We start from the raw sequence: 19,105 nt of genomic DNA on the forward strand, positions 1-19,105 counted from the left end.
AAACTGAGTAACTGGAAAACAGATACGGAATAAAACTTGAGTAAGTTTCTTGCTTGCGTGGTCACACCATCCTTATTTAAGGGTCCTGGGTAATTTCAGCACGTGAACTCCTCTTAATAAAACCAAATATTTATGCTTTAATGTCTAGATCAATAAAAGGCAAAAATGATCTTTGGAGGGATGACCAGGTGAATGAAGAAAACTTTGGAGGAAATATCTCTTAGGGAAATTACCTGCTACTATCTCAGCCTTGAGCCTTAAAACAAATAAAATTAATAGAAAAATGTTCTTCATTTTTTCTTGTTATTACCCTTTTCATTTTCCTAAGTATTTTTTACCAAAACTCATGCTTGAGGTTTTCACTGCAACTAAACAAGTTTAAGTTATGACACTCTCCAACCCACGGACACTTTCTCACATGTGCATCTATGAGACCACACTGGAAGTCAAAAAGTTGAGCTACTATCTGCTATTAAGTGGGATGTATTTAGCCATTATTTTCACAAAAACAAAACAAAACAAAACAAAAAAAACCTTCTCTTCCATAGCCACTCATCATTACATTTCAGATGTGTATAGACATTACTATGGATACGTTTTCAAATCTGTTTTCATACAAATGCAGAGCTAGAGAATTACACAGGTCTGGTAATTATCCAAATTAATTGCTTCCCATTTTCTGATTCCTGCAAGTATTATACAGAAACTGCTAAAATATTAGTCTAGGAGAGGAAAAGAAAACTATAATGATGGATGCTTCAAATTCCTATGGTTTTCTCAAAAGGCCATATTACCGTGAATGATTAAATGTCAGTTAGTTGGTAGAGTCTCCTTGCAAATGCAAAGCTTGAGTGGTCCTATATCAGAAGGCCTAGTACTTTCTGTTTAACCATTAGTCTATGATTTAAACCTACTTATAATCCAAAAAGGGAATGGTACATAATAAAAACATAATTGCATAGAATATGATGCAGGTCATGGAAGATAAATTAGGATTATCTTTTATTTCCTAATTTTATCTTTTATTTCCTAATTTTCTTTTAATGGGCTTTCTAATTATGAAACACATATTGACTATAACATGGGACCACAGGAGACACAATCCAGTAGTTCTTTTTAATGGTAGCAACATATTGGTGCATAGCATTTATGACGATAATAGAAAAATTATATAGAAGGAAATGGTAATGAAATTCTACTCTAGTGACAACCATTTTAGAGTATTTGGAAGTCTCCTCATGCTGTGAATAAAACAAAGGTCTAGAAATGGAAGCCATGGCTACTTCAATCACTTGACTTGGTCTTACAGTTTTATACCAGGGAGAAAGCGAGATACTAGAAATAAAAATGTCTCAGTGCCTGAGAAAGGAGTTATTCCTCTTAATCGTTCACCAATTATTAAACATGCTCTCCCTGGAACAGTCAACAATGTATCAATAAAACATATCCCTTCTGTTAATAATAAAGCATAGTATCTATTCCCTTGAGGCGATTTTCTTGCTTTTCTAATTTGTTTATCATTTTTAGCAAGGCTTCTTTCCCCTCCAGATACAAAACCACACTTCACTTGGTAGGAAAATTTATTTTGACCCTTTCTAAAATATTAATATGCCCTAGAGAGTACAGTCATTGCAACCTTGACACATTAGGCAAATGAACACAGGTATCAAAGTGGAAATGTATTTCTAAAGCATAGGTCAAATGAAAACCTGACCTCATTCATTCAAAAAGTAATTAACACCATTTTAAAAACACATTTTATAAAAAGCTGTGTATGAGTGTGTGTATGTGTGGTGTGGTGGAGTGTGTAAGTGTGTATGATGTGGTGTGTGTGGTGTTAAGATGTGTGTGTGCAGGGTGGTATGCGTGTGCGGTGTGATGTATAGGTGTGTGTAGTGTGGTGTCTGTATGTGTGGTATATAGTTGTGTGTAGTATAGTGTGTGTGCAGTATGGCGTATATGTATGTGTGTTTGTGTACAGGTACATGTGGTGTGTGTGTGGTGTGTATGTGTGTATGATGTGGTATATAGCAGCATGTGTGTACAGGAGTATGTGTGTGATGTATAGGTATGTGTGTGGTGTATGAGTAGTGTGATGTGTGTGGTGTGCATTTGTGTGATGAACAGGTGTGTGTGTGTGTGTGTGTGTGTGCAATATGGTGCATAAGGGTTTGTGTGTATAGGTGTATGTGGTATAGTGTATAGGTGTATACAGCGTGGTGTGCATGTATGGTGTAGTGTATAGTGTATAGGTATGTATGTGTGTGCTGGGTGTGTGTATGATATGTGTAGTCCACCTCGTTCCAAGTAGCACAATTCTTAAAAGGAAATGAAATAGATCCTCTATAAATTTTTGTTGATAGCAGAAGGGGAAAGACAAAAGAGCAGGAGAAAGAGGGAAAGAAGGGGAAAAGGATAGAGCAGAGTTCATAACAAAATTCTTTCATTTATGTTTTTGAGTGAATTAGACCAAATCCCCTTAAAAGAACTAAACATTTCACCTCTAGGACTTTAAAGCCTTCTACATGATTATAAACAGTATATAACACTTTTGTAGATTTGAGATTCAGTGGAATATTAAGTGATCTATTATATACTGAACTCCTTAACATTTTTCTCTTTAAATATGGGTCCAGTGCAGTGCTTTATATTTATCTACAACAGCACATTAGTTGTTAATTAGGCTTCCAGGAAAAACCTAGTTAGTATCTTTCTCTAGGAAAATCACAGGGAAAATTAAATTTGAACCTCTTTAAAAGAATACAACTAAAATGGGCACCTGGGTGGCTCAGTGGTTGAGTGCCTGCCTTTGGCTCAGGTCGTGATCCCAGGGTCCTGGGATCGAGTTCCACATAAGGCTCCCCGCATGGAGCCTGCTTCTCTCTCTGCCTGTGTCTCTGCCTCTTTCTCTGTGTCTCTCTTGAATAAATAAATAAAATCTTTTTTTTTTTAAAGAATGCAACTGAAAGATAAAACTGGCTGTTTCATCTTTTATGAAACAATGAGAAAAAGAACAAATTTTTACTTAGGTGTCACACAATGTTATGTATACTATTTCATTAAACCCATATAATAACTTCTCAGAGTAGGTATACAATTACTAACCCAGCTCACAGGTCATAAAAAAAAAAAAAAAATAGGTAATTAGCTTAGTCCAGGGTCGCATTGCTAGCGAGAGCTAAATTCACACTCACTTTCCTTTACTCCAAAGCACATACTGTTTATACTTTATCACCCCAACTGTTTCCCAAATTGGGATGTTGGTGATGAAATGTAGAATTGTGAATTATCATTTGGATATTTTTTGATTTTTACTATTGGCTTATGAACTGAATCACTTTTTTATACAGCTTTGCTATATAAGCATCAAGGCACATGGGGAAATATAACCTCTACTAGATCAATTAATAGCTACTCTAAGAAAAGGACATTTTAGCACAAAAACCATGTATCCACCCTGGCTAATTTTCCTTTTAGCACTTGCACCTGAGCTTTCTTAGTTCTTTAGTGAGAGCCTAAGTAAGTCCATGACTTTGGCGCCTGAACAACAAATGGGGCAAAATGAAAGGAGAAAAAGAGGTATGAATAAATTGAAACTCAGGAAGTGATGGAGATTTACAGAAGCAAGTGAGGACAAGAAAAATAAGGAAGAAGAAGAGGAGGAAAAATTGTCTTCTCAAAGCACAAAAAAACTCAACAATATTATTGTGACCATGAATAGAGTTTTCTTAGTGATTAAGTGACCCCTATTTCCCTTCCTGTAAAATCATTTCTCAGTTTGCAGGATCATGACTCCATCTGTGTAGTTTCTGGTTCACTGTTACATACTGTCCCAGTGTTGAAAAACAAGTCACCCGCCAGTTTAAATATTATTGACTCATTGACTGAATTCTTTTATTAGGAGTGCATGTTGTGATGAAAGGCCAGGCTTTTGTTGTCTTTAGAATACTTACCGTAGCTGTACGTGTAACTGTATTATTCTCTAACTATCATTTTTCAATTTGTTATCATGAAGTACTAAGTTTATGGTGGTATATAGTTTTCTCTCAAAAAATATTAAGGCTATGAGAGAGACACACAAGCACTCATTTTAAGGGGTTTTATAAAATATGAGATTGCATGAAAATCGAGATATCCATTTGCCTTTTCCAAACCAGAAACAGATTTTATTTCCATAGGTTAAAATAATCCTTCACAATCATATACACATCCTTCACAGGTGCCTTTCATCTAGACAACTCTAAAAATACAGGGTGCAACCAACAATCTTGTAGCAGAATAAGCCAACTGCCCAACAATGTTTGCTTAGAAGGGGGATGAAGAAGACTGGTTTGTTGGTTCTATCATTCATACTTGCTAACCTTAAATTTTAATAAATAATAACAGCAGTAACAATGGCAGTTAACAATTACTTATCAGAAGCTGTCCTAAGTACTTTGTCTGAAATACCTCATTTTCTCCACGCAGTATAACAATTCTATAAGGTACACACTATTATTAACCCCATTTTACCAATGAGGAAGGTGAGGCAAAGCTTCCTCAGGAAAAGGAACTTGCCCAAAGTCACACATAGGGCATTAGTAGCCAAGCTGGGACTTAAATACAGAATTCTCTGACTTCAAATCCCTGCTATACTGCTTTACTGGTACCACCTAGAGGTAGTAGGAATTGTCAGAGTTCTTCCAAGACAGACTTTCTATACAAGCTAGAGAAAACAGGTCAAAGGCAAAGCTATCTATCTCCACCTTCAGCTACTATTCACTGTGCATGTTTCAAGCCTCAAGATAACTTTTATAAGAAAAAATGATCCTGGGACCCCTGGGTGGCACAGTGGTTGAGTGTCCCTTCGGTTCAGGGCATGATCCTGGGTCCGGGGATCAAGTCCCGCATCCGGCTCCCCACAGGGAGCCTGCTTCTCCCTCTACGTGTGTTTCTCATGAATGAATAAACGAAGGAAGGAAGGAAGGAAGGAAGGAAGGAAGGAAGGAAGGAAGGAAGGAAAAAAGGAAGGGGAGGGGTAGAAGGGAGGGAGGGAGGGAGGGAGGAAGGAAAAAGAAAACAATGATACTTCTTGAAAGGAAAATTACATGTAAGATCTTTATATATTTTCATGGTTAAAACCATTCAAATATGTCTTCCTTGGCTTCATGTTACCCTCTCTGCCAGCATCCAATTAAAACAAGGAGCACCAATTTCCATTAGCCTCGGGTAGGTAGATCTTCTTTGCTCCAGGTGTGCTGGCAAAGCCCTCATTGGGCTTTATGAATACCTCAAACCTTAAAACAACTGAGAAAGTTTTTTTTTTCCTTTAGAAAACTTTGTTGAATGACTACTCAAAATTGCCTATGAAGTCAGATTACAGACTTTTTTTTATAAACAAATACTTACATATCAATAAAGACAGAAATAAGTGAAGGGGAAAGTTCAAAAATCCTACAGTTAAATACATCTGTGAGCCAATATTTTGAACATGCATAGTATGGACTTCTCCTGAAGGTCCACAATGGAGGATAACCTCCTTTTTCTTTTAGGAGAAGTTCTACATGGTTATGTAATGGTAACATCTGTGTTTCAAGCATATTTAATTGACCCTAATGATAGTATCTATAATGTATCGAGTGCTTACTCTCTTCTATGCAGTTTTTTTTAAGGTTTTATTTATTTATTCATGAGATAGAAAGTGAAGCAGAGGGAGAAGCAGGCTCTCAGCTCTCCAATTCAGAACTCGATCCCAGGACCCTTGGGATCACAACCTGAGCCAAAGGCAGATGCTTACCCAAATGAGCCACCCAGGCGCCCTTCAAGCAGTTTTTAAGTTATGAAATATTTGTAATCGGTATATATTTTAACAATAAGTTTTTGCACCCATATGTCTTTCATGTTGCCTGAATCTTTAAACTTCCGCATTATACCGATCTCCACTTTTTAAGCATGTGTTTTTTTTTTTTAAGATTTATTTATTTATTCATGAGAGACACACACACAGAGAGAGGCAGAGACACAGGCAAAGGGAGAAGCAGACTCCTCGCAGGAGCCCGATGTGGGACTCGATCCTGAGACTCCAGGATCACGCCCTGGGCCGAAGGCAGATGCTCAACCACGGAGCCACCCAGGCGTCCCTAAGCATGTGTTTTGTTTTAATGTGTGTTTACTATTCTTAAAGAAGACAAAAGAATCCATGAGCACAAAACCCAACGATGCCCTATCTCTTCCTCAGTGTTACTGACTGACCCAATTTTCTCTTGTCTCTTACTACTCAAGATGTATGCAGGTCTTCTAAAATTTCTCCACCAAAGTGGCAGAGAAGAATTCAGATACGACACCAAAATATGTGAGAGCAATCTGACACAGCCTGTCAGAAGCATTAAAATTCTCTGTAGCCTCTTGTTTCATTTCTAAATTCATAATCATTTTGTTTGCCTCCTAGTCTATAATCCATCCATGTTTGTTTTACTGTAATTAAGAGTTTTTTTCCTCAGGGATGACTGAGTGGCTCAGTGGTTGAGCATCTGCCTTTGGCTCAGGGCATGATCATGGGGTCCTGGGATCGAGTCCCACAGCAGTGTACTGAGGGCTGTATAAACCTGAGCATAGATGTAGTGGGGCACATGTATGCAATGTGTACTTCTACTTAGAGATTCTGAGTCTATGTCTCTCCCTTTCTCTGGGTCTCTCTCTCATGAACAAATAAATAAAGTCTGAAAATAAAAGAGGTTTTTCCTCAGAATCTCTAAGTAGAAGTACACATTGCATACACGTGCCCCACTACATCTATGCTCAGGTTTATACAGCCCTCAGTACACTGTTGTACTCCTGCTGCTACAAGATCTTTGTCAGAGCATGGAGTGTACGTGAATTTTTATTTATTCTAAGGGACAATGACCTGTAGCTAATTGCATGACCTGGGATAACTAACATCATCACCATTAGTTATAATTAGTCTGACACAAATGTCTACCTCTCATCCTCCCAGAGCAAATATAAAACAACTTTCCCCATTGTGAATCTTTTCTCCCCAAATGCCTTTCATATTATAAAATGATGATGCATTACTCAAAAAAAAAAAAAAACCCAAAGACCAAATTGAGCACTTTATGGGGGACAAGTCCTGATGCTGACCCAGGTTTGACAAGATGGATATTAAAGTGCTAAGATGTGTAGAATCATATTCCTTACTCAGAACTTACTTTTTACTTTTATGCCTTTCTGAACTCCAGAATGTAAATCTTCCCTGAGAGCATAACACTCTTTCTTTTCTTTCTTTCATTTTTCCTTTTCTTTTCTTATTTACCTTTTCTAGCACAGATGAACTATAAGGCTCTACTTTACCACTAGGTGACTCCACTCTGAATCTTTTTTTTTTTTTCACGCTTCAAATTATATACAGTGAATGAGTACCTTGTTTCTTCTAAAAGCTTACAACTATCTATTTCGACTTTTGGAAGAGATTCCTATAGTAATAAGGAAACAGCAAAATATGGCACAGAAGTTCAGAGGACTACTGAGTTGGTCTGGTCCTTGTATCTGTTAATATTTGTACCTGGTTCCCTCAACTATCAGATAATTTCAAGAATAATGTACACTAAATTTCTTTGCAAATACTACAGTTTGACTTAATTTCTAAGTATGAGCTAATTATGTTCACATTTCAGAGCTTCTGGTTTCACTTCCTGATTGCATCACATGGCTAAGATACCTTGGGTGATGAGATTTCAAATTCAGCAGGATGGTTTCCCAGAGAAAATAAAAACCTTCTCCTGAGGATCATGATAAAAATTTGCATGCATGGAGCCTATTCCTTTCTCCAAACACAGGGTAAGCACAAATACTAAGCATGATGTCCTCACCTGGGTCGGGAGGCATACAAGCACAGGAAAACTGAGTATTGTAGCCCACTTTGAAGTCAGAGTTGATGGGGTAGTAGTCAGCTAGCTTGATCATCTTCTTGAAAGCATCATAGATAAAGATGAAGCTAATCAGAGAAGAGAAGCCCTCTTCAGTAAAGCGAGTGAAGTACTGAACCAGGAAGCTGGCATCTGTGGCTACCAAAATGAGACACAGGAAGGCTGACCACAAGCCAATCCACAGGCGAAACTCCAGATAGTCAAAATTATGGTCCCTGGAAAGAAGAAAGAAAGGTATTTAGACTCCTCCTCCTCCATGGAACTCAAGGAATAATAGAAAACTGCCCAATGACCTCAGAATGATTGCTCAAAATAAGCACTCACTTTTAGCCTCTAGATATAAAGCTTAGTCTTAGTTTCATCCAGAAAATATTAAGTTTGAAGGTGTGATCTAGTGACATTATTATGCTACCATAAAGAAATAATCCTAGAAGTTTAAGAATGGCATATCAAAAGTAGTCATACCATTTGTATGTAAATAACTCAATTTTCTCATTCAGAAAATCTGCCTCAATGGAGTTTATAAAATAAACACTTTGGAAGGGCAGTCTTGGTGGCTCAGCAGTTTAGCACCACCTTCAGCCCGGGGCGTGATCCTGGAGACCCAGGATGGAGTCCCATGTCGGGCTCTCTGCAGGAAGCCTGCTTCTCCCTCTGCCTATGTCTCTGTGCCTGCCTCTCTCTCTCTCTCTCTCTCTCTCTCTCTCATAAATTAAAATAAAATCTTTTTTAAAAAAAGAAAGTGTCATGTTGATACCCAGTATGCACCCAATAAATGTTTGTGAGCTTTACTGGTTAATGAAAACACTAAGATAAATATAGTCTCTGACCCCACCTCATTGCAGTCTACTGAGAGAGACAAACTGATAAACATAATCACACCATAAAATACTACATGATGTCTAAAGATTCCCACAGAGTATCCCAGAAGAACAACTAATTCTGGCTGGGGGGACAAATGGAGTTGCAGCAAAAACTCAAAGCAATTAAGGATAAATAGGATTAGTATACTGTAGTCAGATCGAGAAAGGCTGTCTTGCCATGCAATAGCCAGATGCAACCACTTCTCAAGAAGCATGTGCACAGACATATCTTCCTGCTAAAGTTGTGTGTGAAGCATCTTGCCACCACCTTGTTTTTTGTCTGTTCCTATCCCACAGCAGTCTTAGAATAAGCTGCCTCCATCAGAGTATGCCATTGTTTTTTGAAGGCTCTCCCATTTCTTATAAGTAAATTAGTTCACATTTGGGAAAAGATGGGTCAAGTGTTGACATTTTACCATTCCATACTGATTCTTTTAAAACTATGTGAAGATTACTTATAGTATCTTTTTCTCATCATTTGTGATGAAAAAGCAAATAGTAGTAGTCATATTTCTCCTACAAGAAAAAAGTCTAAATCAAGGATCCTGCATGCTTGAAGCTCTACAGTCTTGCTTTTAAACAATGGATTTCTGATAGTGATATATTTTAATACTTTGCTAAAGGAATGACATCAACATCTTCACCACCACCAAGTTTGGGCCACCAAGAAGTATTTGCTTAATTATAAGTCCTTAATGGACATCCATGTTTGCCCTGACCAAAGTCATTTTCCACATCCCAGCCAAACTAATCTTTTAGAATGTAAATAAGATCCCCCACCTCCATTTAAAACTTTTTGATGGCTTCACACTAATCTTAGAATAAACTTTAAATTCTCTAAGCTAACACAATGGCTTGACATACAGGTTTCCAGTGAAAACTTGCTAGATGAATTAAGGTATATTAAGGTATGCCTATGTGGCTTAGGATTTGAAACAGTTACTGACATGACCTATGAGCCATCACAGGGAGCCAGGAGATTCTGAGTGAAAATTTTACATAATATTATAATTACAAGTTCCTTATATACTGTGATGGTTAGTTTTATGTGCCAACTTGGCTCGACCACGTGGTACCCAGATATTCGGTGAAACATGACTCTTGGTGTCTCTGTAAGGGTGGTTTTGGTGAAATTAACATTTAAGTTGGTAGACTCTGAATAAAGCAATGGCTTTCCATAATGTGGGTGAAACTCATCCCATCAAGTTCTTCAACCAAATAAAGTAAAATACTTGCCAACCCCAGCAAGAAATTTTCTCCAGTAGGTTGCATTTGGACTTTATCCAGAACACGCCTCTTTTTGGTTCTACAGGAGACACCCTTTGAACTTGAACTGGAACATCAACTCTACTGAACCAGAAACCAAATCTCTACATTCCTGGACTGGTCCTTTAAAAAATTTACACCATCATTCCCCTACCTGATTTGTATTTAGGGTGGACCTTAAAAAAAATCACTGTCCTTTGTTTCCCTCTTTTCACCAAATCACATAAATTTTACCAAAGCAGGATATTATTGACACTAGGGTAGAAAGTTATCACCTATGGATTTCCTGGAATCTTTCTGAAGACAACTTTTGCATTCTCCTATAGTTTCCTTTGCATCTGGAACCCCACTGCTTAATCCTGTGCATGTCTTTGTGAGATAAATGGACTATAGAGAAAGCTAAATTCTAGGAATTTGAGATAATTTACATTATCACAGAATGAGTCAAGTTTCAATAGAGCTAAGAAACAGTACTTCTGAGCCAGCAAACTTTTTTCTTAAAATAAAAATTTTTAACAATTATCTAGTTTTAGCTTCCTTAACAGGATGAAGTTAGGACAATCTTGATTTGTTCTGGGAATGCTAATGGTTGCTGAGAGTATTGATGTTTACAGGACAGGATGAGAAACAAATCCAATAACTAGCTAAGGGTTAGGAACATTCAGTTTGAGTACAAAGGAAAAAAACTGCATGTATAAACTTAAATCTTAGGATCTAAACAATATACCAAAATAGCTCCTCTAAAATACTTAAATACTCTCAAAGTAGCTCTATAAGATAAACCCAAATAAAATCACTAAAACCCATGGCACTTCATTGTAAAAGTGATGTTTACAGCAGCAATAAGAAAGAGGAATAAGAGATGAGAAACTTTTTAAAACAAGTTGATCAACAGTAATGACTACAATAAAATGGCAATATTACATCCAATAAGATTATCAGTCCCTTTAGTGCCAAGTTTAAATAGCAATTAAGTTATACAAAGTAACAGGAAATGATAGGAAAGACAAAAGAAACTATTGTGAATTCAAATGAAAAAATGGGTTTACATACTTATGCTTTCACTGTGTTCCTAGATATTTTGAATTATAGTTTGTTTCTAAGCAGCATAGAACCAAGGTACAAACTGAAGAACTCATCTGAAACATGCTACAGAAATTAATGTTTAGCCAATGCCAAATATAAACTCCCTAAAACTACATGAATAAATCCAGTAATAGAAGAAAATAATCATTTGAAAACCCTTAAGTAAATTGTTCAAAGAATAGAAGGAAAAAATTATTGAATGACCAAATGACAATTCTGCAGGTTAGACTCCAACTTTAATTATGAGGCTACCATGGTGGCAAACTTCTTTCAGATTCCTCACTCAAGAAAAAGAAAAGGCATCTAACTCTCTGTTACTGGCTTAGAATGTGTGAAAACAGTGCAAAGGAGGCTGCAGAATTAGGAAAATAAAACTACAACTGTCATTTGGAAACTTGTAAGCTCTTTCCTTTGTTCTGTCATGAATTTTAAAAGGTGACAATATGTCTTTCATATTCCTTTATGATTCTCCAGTTTATAGGGCAAACATTAAAACTGTATCCCATGTTAGAAGGACATCTGTGGATTTTGTGGAGTTTATGTTTGAGTCCACTGAAGCTACAAAACAAGGATTTATCTACTTCTAAAAAAAATGGTAAAATATGTTGGGGAAAAATCTGGGCAAGACAGACTAGACCAGTTTCTTTACCGAAGGATTTCTCAGATTCCTTAGTAAGCGAAAGTGTAAAGTGAATTACTGGGAGGGAGATAAAATATACAGCACTTTCCAGATTTATTGGGATCACAGCAGCTTTTTGTCCATTGAATAACTAAAATGGGACTAGAAGTTGAGGAAATACACTCTGAGAAATAGTGATCTACACAAATAATATGTCTCTAGACAAAATATTAGCACTGTTATTCTAATATTTAAGCAAATGATACAGCATTGTGAATAAAATACTAAGGTTTGCCGCATAAGCACCACATGCTACTTGGTGATGAATTTAAAGCACAGTTTCTCAAGTGTTTCTTGTTGCTTTACAACTGTTTTCAAATAAATCACTTGGAACTATGTTTACATTACCAATTATGATGAAACAGAAGGGAAAGTGAGAAAGGAACTTGCTTAGTGAAAGGAAATAACCTCTATCCTACAATTATCTAAAGTAAACTGGGATGCAAACATTTTCTGTATATTAAAACTCTGATCACATTGCATCCAATAAATCTTTCTGCAAAGGTTGCACATGTTTGTTCCTGTTTATAGTACATGCTTGTTTCATCTTCCACAAGAGCTTTCTTGTCTCACACAATGTTTTCTTAAACATATAAAAACGGTTTAACTTTTTATAAACTGACACAAACAGAATTCTTTCCAATGTCCTTCTGAGAATTATGATGGAAGAGTTTGTAGTGATGAGCTACAGAAGATTCATATTATTTAAAATTCAAACTTTAAATTTTCATAAGACCCTTGCTGACGTTCTCAACCCAGTTTTCTTTTTTTTTAATAAATTAATTTTTATTGGTGTTCAATTTACCAACATACAGAATAACACCCAGTGCTCATCCCGTCAAGTGTCCCCCTCAGTGCCCGTCACCCATTCCTCTCCACCCCCCGCCCTCCTCCCCTTCCACCACCCCTAGTTCGTTTCCCAGAGTTAGGAGTCTTTATGTTCTGTCTCCCTTCCTGATATCAAAACACTAGTTTTAAATCCTCATTCCTTCTTCTACCTCATAATTCTTTTTGATGGCACACACAATTTCAAAGGCTACTATGCCAGTACCTAAGTCCATGAGGTATCATGTAGGTAATAAAATTTCCAATAATAAACTCTTAAAAATGTATAACAATATAAGAATATGGAAATTCCAACAAGGAATGTCAGCAAGTCATGTGAAATTCTGCAATCTGCCTAAGGATTGAGAACTGCTGGGATAGGCAATTCTGAGAGGTATCAAGTTCATTAGAAAGAGGCCAGAATACTCCATTTGATTTTGTCTTTTTTTTTTTTTTTCTCCATTTGATTTTGAATCTATTTGTGTGCTAATGTGGCCAGTTGGATAATTCGCTTAACTTGATTTTTCTCCTTCTTAAAATGATCCATCAACTTCTAAAAGAAAATATGATATCATTGTCGTTATGTCCATTGGGAGTGTCTAGTGATTCCATAAGAGGCATAGGCTCCCGAGTCAGCAGGAATTCAAATTCCAGGCCTACAAACAACAGATGATGGATGCTTCAGCAATGCACTCACCCTCTCTCTGCCTGTTTTCTCATCTATAAAACAGGGTATGGTCCCTACACCTCACAGTATTGCTACAAGACTCAAATGAGGGAATCCATGCAATATACGTAGGATAATACTTGGTATCTTGGTACGTGATCAGCACTCAACAAATGTTATTACTCAGTTGACTCTTAAGATGTATCTTTAGTTAAGAACACTGAAATCAGGGCAGCCCAGGTGGCTCAGCAGTTTAGCATCACCTTCCATCCAGGGCCTGATCTTGGAGACCTGGGATCGAGTCCCATGTCAGGCTTCCTGCATGGAGCCTGCTTCTCCCTCTGCCTGTGTCTCTGCCTCTCTCTCTCTCCCCGTGTCTCTCATGAATAAATAAATAAAATCTTAAAAAACAACAACAACAACAACACTGAAAACAGGATTAGGAGCAGTGGATCACTGGAGACACTAGTCTCTCATTAATGAGCCATGTGACCTTGAACGAGACATTTCATTTTTCTAATGCATCATCAGGATCATGGCAGGAAATAGAAGGCATTCTCAAATGGAAATTGTGAAGAAAACTTAATAAATGGGCTATTTACAAAGGTGTCAGTAACAGAGAATGGCAAGGTACTCAGGAACTAGCAAAATCAGGAAGCCATTTTTACCTCCTGGCTTGAAAAGACCAAGGAAGAAATAGAGTCATCAGAGCCTGGAGAGGCTAGAACCAGAACAGAGGAGCCACCTTACAGGGGCTACAGTCAGGGAACAAGCTATTGTCAGACTGCTGTGTTAAAGCAGGGCCAGTGAGGTGCCGAAAGGTAGACACACACCCCTACCTCTCTCCCTTCCTGTCCTACTGATGCACTACTAAACCCAAGAAGCCAGCAGGCAAAGGAGTTTAGGTGTTGCAATCCACATGGGGCAGCCCCTGAGGCACAAAGCAAGACTACAGGGGCAGAGAATGATGATGAGAGAAGCACGTAGTATGCCATATGGGCCTCAGCTGAATCAAACGTAAAATGAGTGTTGGAATACGTAATCCCAAAGGGCCTTTCAACCTACATCTTAAAATTCCCATATGCTGACTGATCTAATTATTATTCTACACTCAGTCTAGACTATGAATGTTCTACGATCAAACCATCCTAATTTATAATTAGATATGTATATACATACTTGCTGAAATTAAATAGAAGCCTCTCAAAAACTAGAACAGGTCCTGTGCTGCTCAAAATAGTGAGGGGTTGACCGGCAAACAGGCAAAAGATGGCTCCAGAGACAGCTGTGCCCAGGAAGCTCTCCAACACACCCTAATAGAAAGAAAATAAAGCTGTTAAGAGAAACACGTCTTTTTTCTTCCCATGTGTGATGTCACTAGGGAAATTAAGCACATGAATATGCTATTATGAGGGCCATAGCAAACATAGCAAATAGACATGAGGAATTAAGATTCTTACCAGTATAAATATTACCATTTATTTCACTGTAAGATTTAGTCATCCCTCCCTACTCCAAGGGCTGACCTGCTCCAAAGAACTCCTGTAACTATAATGACTGGTGGTTGACTACAGAAGGCAAAAGGTGACTCTGATCCATCCTAAAAATATTAATCGAAGCTTCTGCATGTTAAATCATACTGTGTAATACCACCAAGTGGGTAGAAGTGATTCCGTACTTTTGGTGATGTTTTTCTCTTCATGGTTACCTTCATGGTGTTTGTTTCAGCCTGACTTCACTTGCACATAATAGGTATGTATAAGTAGTTGCATTTTATACACAAAAGCTATTTTTCTAAAGGAAAGATTTGAGAGGGGAGCAAAGCGGGACAAAAAAGTTAGTTGCCCTTTATCCTGCAATCTCTAAGACACCAACTCCAAAAAAAAAATTCTAATTACATACTCTTTGTCCAATGTAAACTTATAGAAGAGCTTTAATTTATTTTAGAGGAAATACATATGTAGGAACATGAGTAAATAAATCTTTGTGGCCACACCTCCCCATAGTTGTATCTCTGGAAACTCAACCCATTATTTTCCTTTAGCCTAACAAGAACAAGGAAACATGAACCATCAAGCATCACTGATTTATAAGATTATCCTAACTTTCTTAATGATGTCATTTGGGACCAACATCTCAGACGATAGCAAACTAGCCCATTTCCTCTATTTTTCATCAGTTTGAACTTTAGTTAGAAAAGCACAAAGTAAGAGGATCCCTTTCTAAGCTTGAAATAGTATTCTATCAAGGGATGATTTTTTAAATATAAAAAGATGACAGAGTCCTTTTATTTATACATAAGTGTATACATCTAGACCATAAATCTTGTAATATAAAATTTTTTCAAGTTAGTAAATATTCTATAGCTTTAAAAGACACAAATATATATATATATATATTTAATGGTAGATTAATTTACATGAGAGCAAAACTATGTGATCTCTATATGTGTATATTAAAATAAAATGGTACCAAAAAGATCTCCCTCTTCAACTGAATAATAAGTTAAAGTATGTGCAATAAGTTAAAGTATGTGCATCAAAGTATGATTTATGTTTACATAAAACAAGCCATCTCTTAATCTAAACCACCCTCTGTTTGGAGCAGAATGGATTTCTGGGTAACCTGAAACACAGCTCAGTCATCCCCAGCCCCCACCAAACATTTAACCTATCTACCTGTCACCCGACATCCACCTCTTTCCACTGCCCCAACAGTTCTCCGGCAACTTTCATTCACTTATCACATAATATAATGAAATGATCATGAAGGAATTGTTTTTAAATCAAGTTACAGTTATAGAATGAATAAGTCACAGGAATAAAAGGCGTAACATAGGAAATACATTCAGTGATATTGTAATAGCATCACATTTTGAGGGATGGTAGCTACACTTATGGTGAGCACAATATAACATGTAGAGCAGTTGAATCACTATGTTCCTTCTACACGAAAAACAAATGTAACATTCTATGTCAACTATACTCAAATTTTAAAAATGCTTTTTTAAGTAATAAAAGTTTACATATCAAAATGAGAAAAATCAACTTTCAGAACTTAAATACACTAAGTGCTATAGTCATTTAAAAAGCCATCCTAAGAGACCCTTATTATGATGATTACTCAAAATGTTTTTCACACTGCTTCAGAGCCAGCAATGGCTCCTTACAATGACACTGGCAATAGCACATCCTCCTCTTTGAACGGTAGAGTTCAATTCAGAAAACAGTTAAAAATTCTTTAGAACAGCACTATGTAATAATGGGGTTGAGTGGAGAAAGGGCAAAAAATCACAAGGGTTGACAAATAAGACTGGCTTCTCACATAGTGAGTATCCATATTCTGAAACAATCCAGAACTATTCCGATGTAAGAAGTCTAGGTTGAAAGGCTGGCAGGAAGGGACGCGGTTTCCATAGATGTGAGTCCTACTACATGACTGAAGAATGTCACTTCATTATTTTATAGTCATTCCAGACATAATCAGTGTATCCACCTCATTCTTCTTTAGAGGGACAGAATGAAGAATAACCAGCAAGGCTAGCAGAACCAGGTTGCATTTATGCAGAGAAGAGACTCCCCTGTGCTCAACAAATAGTTTCGATCTCTTACATGTGAAGGTATTTGAGATTCAGGAGAGTTAAATGATATGGACAAATCCACATTCAATGTGGAACAAGTGTATGGAGTATGGTACCGATCCAACTACTGCCTCACCCATAGCAAGGATAAAAGGTATGCTTTCAGCTGGAATATTCTTGGACATGCAGTTTTTCACCTTCTGTGCATTGACCTTGGGTTTTTTTTTAATGTCTTTTCATTTAGATCTTTCTCTCTATAACTTACTTTCGTGTGTGTAACATGAAAGGGTAGGAGTGGAGTGCTCCATGTGGCAGGACAAGCCATACTCTGGATATATCTGACAGGCAAAGTTACTGTATCATCCTCTATCAAGCATGGAAAAGTGCCTATTTCTTATTACTACTGCGTGATCAAAATACAACACAGCCTGAGCGAAAGAGAGAACATGAAGGAAGTCAGAAATACGAGATTAAGAATCCTCTATTTGAAAAAAAAATTAAAAAAAAAAAAAGAATCCTCTACTTGATTTGACATTGCTATTAATCTCTCTGAGGGCAAGCACAAGGTCTCTGGGGGCCCTCCTATTTTTCTTTCTCTCAACAAGCTTTGCACTAGCCCTGCATGTGCTCTGTAGGCATGCAGGAAACACCAGAGGAACTGAAGAAGAAATACCCAAATCATACCCTCACTTCCATTTAATCAAAGGTCAACAGCCGTTATTGCTCACTCAGTAAAGATAACAACGAATTTCTTCCAGAAAATGGCTGTGATTTATGGAAACCATGTGACTCTTAAAAGAGAGATTATTTTTATTTCAGTACTTGATCTTTTGGTTAGTGCTGCGGTTTCCATTCTGTTGCTGGCAATTTTGAAACAGAGACAGGTGATTTATTACATACACTGCACTGGAAACTTGCTTAAACGTAGAGATACTTGCAGCATTTCTGAGAAAAAGAGCTATTTTCACCACATTTTGATATGTTACTCTTGATAATAAGAAACTTTAAAAATAATCTCACGCAATGAATAACTTCAGTTGAACTAACTAGAATTTGAAGCAATTTATAAGGCAAATTTATAAGAAACCCCTTTTCTGATTTATTATATTCAGGATTCACGAATATAAAAAAAGGAAAATAATATGTGTGTGTGTGTGTATTTTTAATAGCTGTAACTCATAAAGACACTGCTAACCCTGATTTCTCCTGCCTCTCTTATTTCTCATTTAGTTCATGAGAATATGTGTGACAGAATCTGGTGGGACAAAGTGCTCCAGTGCTGTTTGGTTAGGCTTTCATGTCCTTCCATTCCTGATCAAGTATCATCAACCCCTGAAGACAAGAATGAGCAAAGAACCAGCAGTTAGAAATCTAGAGTGTAGACTTTGTTCTGTCACCAAAGTGCTGGTGATCTTGGGAAGGTCACTTAAAGCTTGCCAAGTTTAGTTTCTTCATGGAGAGAAGTGGAGTTGATGTAGTTTAACCAAATCTCAAAGTGACTCTAGACTATACCTTTCACTCAGTCAATGACTTTAAGCAAGTTCATCTATGTCTTAAACGGTACACATATCAGATAATACGTGTAAAATGTTTGGCGTAGTCTCCGATATAGAACACGTGTTTTATGAATAGTAACGTATACATAATGTATTTGTTTATGTGTAAGATAGGAAGTTGAACTCAGATGATTTCCAACAACTCTCCCAGGTGGCTCAGCACAAACAGCATGTCTTGGAGTCAGGGATATCTGAGTTAAATCTCAGGTCCGCCAGTCACCAACTTCTCCACACTCTAATTGTCTCTTCTGTCGAATAAATTGCTATTTCACAGGAAAATTATTTGGACTAAGAAAGATGATAATATATAAAAAGCTAAAAATAGAGATACAATAAAAAGTAGGTTTGCTTTCCCTCGCTGCTTCTCATCCCCTTTTTTCCAGTCTGCCTCTATTATTTCTTTTCATCAAAAGAAGGAAAAGATGGAGAGACAACATTGAAAGGAGTGATGTGAAAAGAAAAAAAGATTAGTCCTCAGAGGAAATGTGGGAAAAAACACTCTTTAGATCTTCAATATTCCCCAGAGCAAATACCAAATCAACAGAAGCCTGGGGGACAACACTAGAGCCATTGAAAATTGCTTCTTTTCATTCCTTGTGTTACTAAACACATGGAATCAACTAAAACAAAACAGAAGAGTTTGTTTTATTTTACTGCCGTAAAGTCAAAACCCATATCC

At 37.1% G+C, this 19,105-nt stretch overlaps 1 protein-coding gene across 16 annotated transcripts in view; it reads right to left on the minus strand.

The window, feature by feature from the left end:
• The window catches only part of SLC4A4 (solute carrier family 4 member 4), a 424,139-nt gene that overhangs the window by 79,480 nt on the left and 325,554 nt on the right, over positions 1–19,105 (minus strand). For all 16 annotated transcript variants that reach the window (XM_072748813.1, XM_072748814.1, XM_072748806.1 and 13 more), the window contains 2 exons: positions 14,470–14,603; positions 7,848–8,119 (listed from right to left, as the gene is read on the minus strand). In XM_072748813.1, coding sequence (XP_072604914.1) covers positions 7,848–8,119; positions 14,470–14,603 — 406 coding nt within the window. The remainder of the gene's footprint in view (positions 1–7,847; positions 8,120–14,469; positions 14,604–19,105) is intronic.

This window comes from Vulpes vulpes, chromosome 2 (assembly GCF_048418805.1).
Source record: "Vulpes vulpes isolate BD-2025 chromosome 2, VulVul3, whole genome shotgun sequence".
NCBI lineage: Eukaryota > Metazoa > Chordata > Mammalia > Carnivora > Canidae > Vulpes > Vulpes vulpes.